The sequence below is a fragment of the Galeopterus variegatus genome, unplaced genomic scaffold, assembly GCF_000696425.1.
Source record: "Galeopterus variegatus unplaced genomic scaffold, G_variegatus-3.0.2 Scaffold1338, whole genome shotgun sequence".
NCBI lineage: Eukaryota > Metazoa > Chordata > Mammalia > Dermoptera > Cynocephalidae > Galeopterus > Galeopterus variegatus.
The window spans coordinates 76,837-87,465 of NW_007727449.1; the positions used below are offsets into that span (position 1 = coordinate 76,837).

General features: G+C 36.9%; 1 protein-coding gene across 1 annotated transcript in view; it reads left to right on the forward strand.

The window, feature by feature from the left end:
* Positions 1-10,319, forward strand: part of HSDL2 (hydroxysteroid dehydrogenase like 2) — a gene marked incomplete at its 5' end in the record, with an annotated part of 56,718 nt that extends 46,399 nt beyond the window's left edge. The window contains 2 exons of the mRNA XM_008576361.1: positions 297-425; positions 10,142-10,319. Of these exons, the coding sequence (XP_008574583.1) occupies positions 297-425; positions 10,142-10,254 (242 nt within the window). The remainder of the gene's footprint in view (positions 1-296; positions 426-10,141) is intronic.
* Between the last annotated feature and the right edge of the window lie 310 nt (positions 10,320-10,629).

Below are 10,629 nucleotides of genomic sequence, written 5' to 3' on the forward strand. Positions count from 1 at the left end.
TCTTTTGTCTTTTTCCGTGTCCGGCAACGGATCGCAACCCTCAGTGTTGCCCCCGTACCGGACCGGGGACCGGGGACCGGCAACGGGATTGCAACCCTCGGTGTTGCTCCCGCGCCTCGCTCAGCCAGTGAGCGGTAACTGGTCTGTATGTGGGATCCGAACCCTCGGGCGGAGCGCCGCCGTGCTTCCCAAGCGGTGCACTATCCAGTGCGCCACCGGGCCGGCCCGTCAGTTATTAAATTTTAAAAGAACATGACTTCTTTGGCATTTACTTACATGTATTTACCTCTGTGTAGGAGAAGATGGTGGCACGTGGTTTCTTGATCTGAAAAACAAAGGCGGGAATGTTGGGTCTGGAGAGCCCTCTTATCAGGCAGATGTGGTGATGAGTATGTCTACTGATGATTTTGTAAAAATGTTTTCAGGTGAGTTTTCGATTTTATTAGTTTACCTATTGTTCAAGGAAAAATTAGTTCTGACATTTTACTTTATCCCTTTCCAAATAATCAAGACTTGTAACTGTTCATAGCAGTGGCATCTTAGTAGCTGTTTATATTGAAGGTCATGCAGTCTTGGGAAGGCTGTTCTTACTACTGCCTCTACTGCCACTTCTACCTCATCCAACAAATGCGGAATAGATGTCAGAGTTTCCTTTTTGCATGACCGAGAAGCTAATAATAAAATGTTGGGGACAGAGAGATAATTCCAGGGGACTACGGGGGCTTTATTCTACTAATTGGACTACAAATGTGTTTCTAATAACACCATAGACCCTAGAGGCTCTGAACTCAGTAGCAATTCACTTATTGAGAGTAAGGCATGCTTTCAGTCTTGCCAGCTGTTGTAATGGAAACAGAGACCAGCCTTCTGCTGTGGCCCAGTGACTCTGCTTTCTGTGGAATCCCTAATCTGGAGGACCTTTTGCATTATTTCCTAGCCTGCCCATTTTCTTCTCTAACAGTGCCAGAAAATTTAAGGGTAATTTTCTCCATTCTCTACTCTTAGTGGTAAATTAACACAAATTCTAAAAAATTAGAAGCAGCACCTTAAACTAAAGTATTACAACATCCTAAAGAATCTTTTATGCAGTGGATTATAAATGTTTTTATACTTTGTTCTGTTTTAATCTTTATAATCTCAGGATTACAGTGTATTCTGTGCCCTCTGAATCTTGTTTTTCCAATTTGAATCAAGAACACTGAAGGCCTAAATTCTGAGCCTGTCTGTATGTGATATACTAATAATCAAGGTTTATCTTTTCCTTTTTTTGTAGTAGTGTTAAATGTTCATTGTACAAAAATTAGATAATACACAAGAAAAATGAAAATAAAATTCTTTTTTTTGGCATCTGGCTGGTACTGGGATCTGAATAAAATTATTCTTTATTACACCACTGAAAGATGACCATCAGTTAGTTTGGTTTAGCATCATATATATGTATTTTTGTGTGTGTGTGAATATATAAATATTTGTGTGCTTATAAAAACAGGATCATACCATTTGGTAATCTTTTTCACTTAGCACATTATAAACATCTTTCAAGTTAATGTATAATTATCTATAATCATTTAAAACATTTTTTTATTGTTTTAGTGTTTCAACTATTTCTCCATAGAGCTTAAACACAGTGCTTTGGATACACTCAGTAGATGCTCAATAAATGTTTGGTAAATCTGAATCTTATAAATATATAAATTTTAAATGTAAAGACCATTTAAGATAAAAATTTATTGTCAATTTATAATCTGAAATAAGAGTAATTATATCTAATATTTATGATAATATTTATTGTACTTATGTTTTATAAACAATACTCCCAACAGTCCTTTGAGATAAAATGTTTCTCTGTTTTATAGAAATAGAGACTGAGACTTAGATGAATTAAATAATAAACCTGAGGTCAGATAGTGAATGAGTAGATGCTGGAGCCAGGATTTGAATACAAGCTAACTCCAAAGCTCATTCTCTTAGTTATTATGCTGTTCTGCCCTCCAGAAAGAGTCAAGTGACTTCTTTAATTTACATTTTACTTATATAGCATAAACTTGAAACAATGGGCTTTCCATTTATATCTTTCTGTGAATGTGCTCTTGGATTAACAGGGAGAGGTCAGTCAGCTATATGACTAATTTGTAAAGATCATAAATTATTGTTATGAAGTATATTTTATAGCAACAATTTAGATTGGGAGCAAGTGAGTTTGCTTTTGCTTCTTATATCTCTTCATTCTTACTGTTTATCACATCCGCTTTTCTTCGAACGGGCACAATTTAGAATTGTATTTTAAGAATTCTCTTTTAAGAAACCATGGCCATTTCTGTGGCCTAATTTATATAGTGGATACATTATAAATATAAAAACTTGAAGCAACTAGTAATCATATAATCAAAATCTCTCCTTTTGGCCAGTAGAGGCCACTGTATGGTAGAGCAGTATGATAGAAATGAAATAAATTGCACAATATTACTTTACCTGAGGAGGGATTTATATACACATATACTATATATGTATTACATTGTGCTTAACAGCTATGTTTTTTAAAGTTTTTAAAATAGTATTGTCAAGGTTTAATTTACATACCGTAAAATCCATCCACTATAATGTACCTAATTTTTAGTAAATTTATGGAGTTATACAGTCCTCACTACAGTCCAATTTGAGAACATTTCTATCACGCTCAAAATATTTCTTTGCAGTTGATCCCTATTTCCTCTCCCCACCCCCTCCCCAGCTAGCCAAACACTAATTTGCTTTCTGTCTCTATAGGTTTGCTGTTTCTGGACATTTCAAATAAATGGAATCAAACAGTATATATAGTCTTTTGTGTCTGGATTCTTTCACTCAGCTTTTGAGATCCATCCATCCATGTTGTAGCATGTATCAGTGGTTCAGTTCCTTTTTAGTGCTGAATAGTATTCCATTGTATGTATGTATACCACATATTGTTTATCTACTCACCAGCAGATGGACATTTGTCTTGTTTCAAGTTTTTGGCTATTGTGAACATTGCTACTATGAACATTCTCTTACATGTATTTGTGTAGATGTATGTTTTCATTTCTCTTGGGTAGATTCCTAAGAGTGGAATTGCTGGGTAATATGGTAAGTTGATATTTAACTCTTTAAGAAACTACCAGAGATGGCCCGTTAACTTGGCTGGTTAGGGCATGGTGTTACAATACCAAGGTCAAGGGTTTGGATCCCCATACCAGCCAGCCACAAAAAAAAAAGAAAAAAAAGACAAAACTACCAAGTTGTCTGCTAAAGTGGCTGCACCATTTTTACATTCCCATCAGCAATGTGTGAAGGTTCCAGTTTCTCTACATCATCACCAATATTTATTATTGTCTTTTTTATTATAGCTCTTCTAGTGGATGTGTAATGGTATCTCAGGTGGTTTAATTTGCATTTCCTTAGTTATTAATGATGTTGAACATCTTTTCATGTGTTTCATAGCTATTTATATTTGTTGTAGTGTCTATTCAAAGCCTTTGCTCATTTTTAAATTGAGTTGTCTTTTTATTACTGAGTTGTAAGATTCTTTATGAATTCTAGATGCATATTCTTTATCAGATATGTGATTTGCAAATATTTTCTCCTAGTCTGTGGCCTTTCATTTCATTTTCTTAATAGTATCTTTTGTATTACAAAAGTTTTTATTTCTGATAAAGTCTAATCTTTCATTTTTTCCTTTTACAGTTCTTGCTTTCCCCCCCAAGTATTTTATTCTTTTTTTATGCTACTGTGAGTGGAATTATTGTCTTAATTGTATTTTTAACTTTCTTGTTGCCAGTATACATAAATACAACTAATTTTTGTGTATTGATTTTGTTTCCTGTGAACTAACCAGTGAAGCCATTTGGAGCTGGGATTTTTTTTTTTTTTTTTTTTTTTTTTTTTTTTTTTTCGTGTCCGGCAACGGATCGCAACCCTCAGTGTTGCCCCCATACCGGACCAGGGACCGGCAACGGGATTGCAACCCTCGGTGCTGCTTCCGCGCCTTGCTCAGCCAGTGAGCGGGAACCGGTCTGTATGTGGGATCCGAACCCTCGGGCGGGAGCGCCGCCGCGCTTCCCAAGCGGCGCACCTATCCAGTGCGCCACCGGGCTGGCCCTGGGATTTTTTATGGGAAGATTTAATAGCTTTTCTCTTCAATAGCTTTTCTCTTTTTTTACAGCTTTATTGAGATATAATTCACATACCATACAATTCATTTTCATCACCTCCAAAAGAAACCCATTTGGATCCCATACTGGCAAGCCACCTCGCTTGCAAAAAAACAAGAAACCCCATGTCCATTAGCTGTCAAGCTTATGTTCCTCTATATCCCTACCTCCAGCTCTAAGCAACCACTGATCAACTTTCTATCTCTACAGTTTTCCCTATTCTGGATTTTCCAGTGAACACAATCATATAATATGTGATCTTTTGTGACTTTCACTTAGCATAATGTTTTCAAGTTTCATCCTTGTAGCAACATGTATCAGTGCTTCATTCCCTTTTTAAAAAAGAATTGAGGTGAAATTCACATAACATGTAATTAACCATTTTAAAATGTACAAATCAGTGGCATTTAATGCCTTCACAATGCTGTGCAACCACCACTTCTCTCTAGTTTCTAAACTTTTTCATCACCCCAGAACACCTTGTACCATTTAAGTATCCACTCCCCATTCCCACCTCCCTCTGACAACAACTAATCTGCTTTCTCTCTCAGTTGATTTACATATTCTGGGTATTTTATATAAATGGAATCATATAAGATATGACCTTTTCCATCTGGCTTCTTTCACTTAGCATTATGTTTTTGAACTTCATACAAGCTGTAGCATGTACTAGTACTTCTTTTTATGGATAAATAATGTTCCATTGTATGTATATACTGTAATTCATTTATCCATTCATCTCCTGATGGACAGGTCGTTTCAGCCATTTGGCTGTCATGAATAATGCTGCTATAAACATGTATACACAAGTTTCTGTTGGACATATGTTTTCATTTCTCTTGGGTATCTACCTAGGAGTGGAACTGCTAGGCTGTTTAATTTTTTAAGAATTGCCAAACTGTTTTCCACAGTGCCTGCACCATTTACTTTCTTACCAGCTTTGTACTAGGGTTTCTGTTTCTTCCTGTCCTTGCCCTCACCAACACTTGTAATTTTTAGGTTTTTGTTTTTTTCGGTTTTTATTACAGCCATCCTACTGGGTGTGAAGTGGTATCTTGAGTTTGGATTTGCATTTCTCTAGTGAACAGTAATATCAAACATTTTTTCATGTGCTTAATGGTTACATGTATATCTTCTTTGTAGAAATGTCTACTCATATTCTTTGCCCATTTTTAATTGGGTTGTTCGTCATTCTATTATTGAGTTTTAAGAATTTTTTATATACTTCCAGATGCAAGTTCCTTATCATATATATGACTTGCAAATGCTTTCTCCCATTTTTTGTGAGTTGTCTTTTCACTTTCTTGATGGTATATTTTGAAGCACGTAAGTTTTTAATTTTCATGAAGTCCAGTTTATTTATTTTTTTCTTTTGTTGCCTACGTTTTTAGTGTCATATCTAAGAATCCTTTGCCAAACTAAAGGCTATAAAGATTTACTCCTTTATTTTTCTAAGAGTTTTTAGTTTTAAGTCTTATATTTAGATCTCTGATCCCTTTTCAGTTAATTTTCTCATAGAATGTGTGGTAGGGATCCAACTTCATTCTCTTGTGTGTGGATATCCAGTTATAGCACCATTTGTTAAATAGACTGTTCTTTTACCCATGGAATGGACGTGTTGAAGATCAATTGACCACAGGTTTATATGAGTTTAGTTAAACCTAAGCCGCGCTTCCCAAACGGCGCACTAGCGCAGTGCGCCACCGGGCCGGCCCTAGACTGTTCTTTTACCCATGGAATGGACGTGTTGAAGATCAATTGACCACAGGTTTATATGAGTTTAGTTAAACCTATAGATGTATGGGTAAATTTAATATAGAATTACCATATAACCCAGCATTTCTACTCCTAAGTATATACTCAAAAGAATTGAAAACAGGCACTCAAATAAATGTATGCGCATGTTCATAGTAGTGCCAAGAGCCAAACGGTGGAAACAACCCAAAAGTCCATCAACAAATGGATAAGCAAATTGTGGTATATACATATGATGGAATAGTATTCAGCCCTAAAAAGGAATGAAGAATTTGAAATAAAAGGAATATGAAATATTTAGAGTAGGTAAATCCATAAAGACAAAAAGTTTATTGGTGGTTGCCAGGGTCTGGAGGGAGGGGGAACTGCTAAAGCTGAATACCTACAGAGTTTCTTTTTGGGGCGATGAAAATGTTTTGGAACTAGGTAGAGGTGGTGGTTGTATACAACATTGTGACTACTTAAATGCTACTACATTGCTTCTCTTCCTGTTCTCATAAGAGCATTAATTCCATCATGGGGGCTGTACCCTCATGATTTCATCTAAACCTAACTCTTCCCAAAGGCCCTACCTCCTAATGCCATCACACTGGTGGTTAGAGCTTCAAGATGTGAAGTTGGGGCGACACAGATAATTCAGTCCATAACACTAAGCAAAGTCTTCCTGTATTCTTCTCACAACCTCTTGAAAACTTTTCTACTTTGTTAAATGTATCAGATTATCTGGCAGTCCACTTTTTCCTGGAGCCCTTTGTCTTCATGTTGCAATCTAAACCTGTAGCTCATTAAGCCTGTTACACAGCTGTTGTCCTAGGAATTCCTTTCTCTCTCTCCTGTGTTGAATCTCCTATTTCCTGGATCCCATGTCTTCTCTGTTACATCCTCATTTTGGTGGAACACTTTCTCCAATAGCTTCATGAGAAAAGATACATTAGAGGTAATTTTTTGTGTACCTGAAACTACTTTTATTCTGCCAACACTCTCAATATTGGTCCGGGTAGAGATTTCTGGGTTGCAATTCACTTTCCCTCATAATTTTGAAGCCATCGCCCCATCTTCTAAGAATAGTATTAAGACTTTGATCTTTTTTTTTTTTCTTTTTCTTTTTTAAAGATAACCGGTTAGGGGATCTTAACCCTTGACTTGGTGTTGTCAGCACCACGCTCTCCCAAGTGGGCTAACCGGGTTCACTTTCCCTCATAATTTTGAAGCCATCGCCCCATCTTCTAAGAATACTATTAAGATTTTGATCTTTTTTTTTTTTTTCTTTTTCTTTTTTAAAGATAACCGGTTAGGGGATCTTAACCCTTGACTTGGTGTTGTCAGCACCACACTCTCCCAAGTGGGCTAACCGGCCATCCCTATATAGGGATCCAAACCTGTGGCCTTGGTGTTATCAACACCACACTCTCCCACGTGAGCCACGGGCCGGCCCCCTTGATCTATTCTTCTTAATCTTTCACGTTGATCTTTGCCCTTTCTGAAAGCTTTTGGAATCAATAGGATCATCTCTTTATCTGTGGTGTTCTGAAATTTTATAGCAATACAAGGTGGTATTTTTTTCTTTCATATTCCTTGGTACCTGGTAGGCCCCTCAGAAATTTTCTTATTTATTTGATAGTTCTAACTCTGTTTTCTCCTTTCACACTTTATAGAGAAAAAGTTAGATTTTTCTGATTTAATCATCCTTTCTCCTATTGTACGTCTCTGTATAACTTTGTTTACTTTCTAGGCAGTTGAATCACTATCTTCCTACATTTTAATATTGTCTATCAAATTTTTAATTTCCAAGAGCTCACTCTTGTTTTCAGGTTGTTTTTCTTCTCTTACTGTTGCCTCCTCCCTCTACCCTGTTCCCGTCTTTCCCTCCTGTTACTGCCCCCTCCCCCTCCCCCCTTCTTTACCTCCTCCTCCCTGTCCTCCTCCTCTTCCCTCTTTCTTCGCTCACATCCTATTTTAATACATTGTTGTATTATCTTTTCTTATCTCTGAAGACAGGGATTATGGAATTTTTAATCTGTTCTTCATTCACTTTATTTTAGTTTCTTTTTTCTGTACCTGCATTCTCTCTCTTTCCTCCAAGTTGCTTTTATCTGTGTTTCTGTTTTGTTTTGGTTTTGGTCTTATTTGATGCCTATTCATCTCTGTGGACAAGACTCTGTAAAGCTTATGGGAAGCTGTATATGTGGCGAGTGGGGCTTGTGGACTGGTAGGCTTCACTGTAGAGTGGCAGAGCAGGGAGCCAGTTATTTAGCTGAAGGACACCCAGATGTCAGTGTTTGTAAGTTTGGGGAGGGGCTTTTCTGTTTCTTCAAAGAATAAAGATCTTTTAGTATCTTCCATAAATCAAGGTTACCCCTTAATCTATTATTTGTAAATTTAGGTGTTTTAACATCATGTTTTCTTGAAGTAGTACATATCTCAGTTTATTCATTACAATAAAGGAGTTGAATTTGATTCTTTCTATCTAACCAATCTATGAGGCTTTACCCCTATTTAGAATAATTTAAAGGTATTTAATATTTCAACATGTATATAATACATCGACCCACACACTTTTTCTACAGAGAACTTGTGTGTGGCATGGGGGTGTGGATTGCAAATGTACCAGACACATATTGTCCCTTCTAGGAGATATGATCTATATATAAGTTAGCATAATGTAAGGCAGAAAATCATAAATGAGAGTCACACACACCTGGCCTTGAATTATAGGGCTACTAGAGGAGAGGGTCTGGGGAGGTCTGATAGCTGACCTCAACCCACCCTGTCCTACAGGTCTTGACTCCACCTCAGGAGAGAATTCAAGAGCAGAGTCAGAGTAGAAAGCAAAAAGAGGTTCAATGTACAGAGTAAGAAATACACACTTCACAGGGAAAGTGCAGGTTGGCTCCTGAGAGTGAGCAGCAGCCACAGCAAGTTTAATACAAAAGTAAGAAATACACATTTTGCAAACAGTGCAGGCTGGCTCAAAAGACTGAACATCAGCCTACTAAAGGCAGATTTAACACAAAAAGTAAGAAATACACACCTCACAGGCAAAGTGCAGGCTGGCTCCAGAGAGAATGAGCAACAGCCCCACCTTCATCCTGGATTCCACTTTTATAGTTTGGCTACTATACATATATTTGCCACCTAATGAATATTCAGCTAAGGGGTTGGTTCCCAGTTATGTAACATAGCCTTGCACAAGTTTAGTTGGTCTCTTTGGAGCATACTCATTGGTTAAATTCCACTGAAAACACTTAAAATATGCTAGGTGCTATCTAGTGGAAGGTCATTCATAGGATAAACTCCTTTCTACCGAGCATGCTCAGCCACTGGAGTTACGTAAGTCTGCCTCTTGTGGTCTCAATCTCCATATGTTGGTACCAAAGGAAGGTGCAACAAGCAACAGTAGCTCAGGACTCAAGGAGGGGCTTGAATCCTTGGGGAGTGGTTTGAGACCCAGGGGAGCCGTCTGAAACCGGAACCCAGGAACACTGAGCAACTCCCATCTCAGTAGTACGGCCACATACAAGCTGTGTGAGCTTGGGCAAGTCACAGTCCTCTCTGAGCCTCAGTTTCCTCATTAATTCCACTGTGTGCCAGACCCAGTACTGACACTGGACTAAGAATAGCAGATAAAAACAAAGTTTCCTCTCCATGGAGCTAATATTTATTATATGTTGGTCTTAGCTACAATTCTATTTTTATGCTCACATTTTTTATACCCTGGCTTTTCTGTGTTTAACACAGTGCTTGTATATAATTTTGTGTTCATACAGTATACATTTAATAACCATTTCTTAAGAATATTTTATGTATTTTCACCAATTGAGTTTTTTAATTTAAACTTGAAATGTTAAAAGTTTAATGAACTATAATAGATTGGAAAATTAAGTAGATTGAAATAGATAGTATTTGTTTGCCAGAATTCACTTCAGCACCATGTATCCTTAGTGTACTGTAATGAGTATATAAATACTGCCATCTTCAGCTTTTTGCTATAATCTTTTGCTGATTGCTGTTTTATGTTATCTCTTTAAGATGTTGTTAACATCTAAGTCTAGGAGTTGGGATTCCCAAGATACTGATATATAAAATGCTGTAACAGAAATATCTTGTGCTTTCGAGATATATAAAACTCAGGAGATTCTTTTGGTAATGCATGTTCTTGAAGCAGTATATACCTAAGGGCACTAATGGTTGCTTTTCTCTCTCTGAATTTGTCATTTTAGGGAAACTAAAACCAACAATGGCATTCATGTCAGGAAGATTGACGATTAAAGGAAACATGGCCCTAGCAATCAAACTGGAGAAGCTAATGAATCAGATGAATGCCAAACTGTGAAGGGAAGAAAAGAAAATGTTTACTGCTGTGCTCAAAAAGTAAAAAGCTCAACAGTTAAAGTCTTATGTTTGTTTTCTTCACTATTGTATCAAGGATATGTATGTTTGTTCGTTTTGGAAAAAAGTAGAATTTCTATATCATAAGACTGCTCAACAGTTAAAGTCTTATGTTTGTTTTCTTCACTATCGTATCAAGGATATGTATGTTTGTTCGTTTTGGAAAAAAGTAGAATTTCTATATCATAAGACTTGAAAATGTAATTAAAACAGCTAGCTTATTAAACATAAGCTTCATTAAGTGGAATTCTAACACATTCTGTTTTTTATAGTTCAGGGGTTTTGCCCTCTGAGCCTTATATCTCACTTGCTGTCTTTC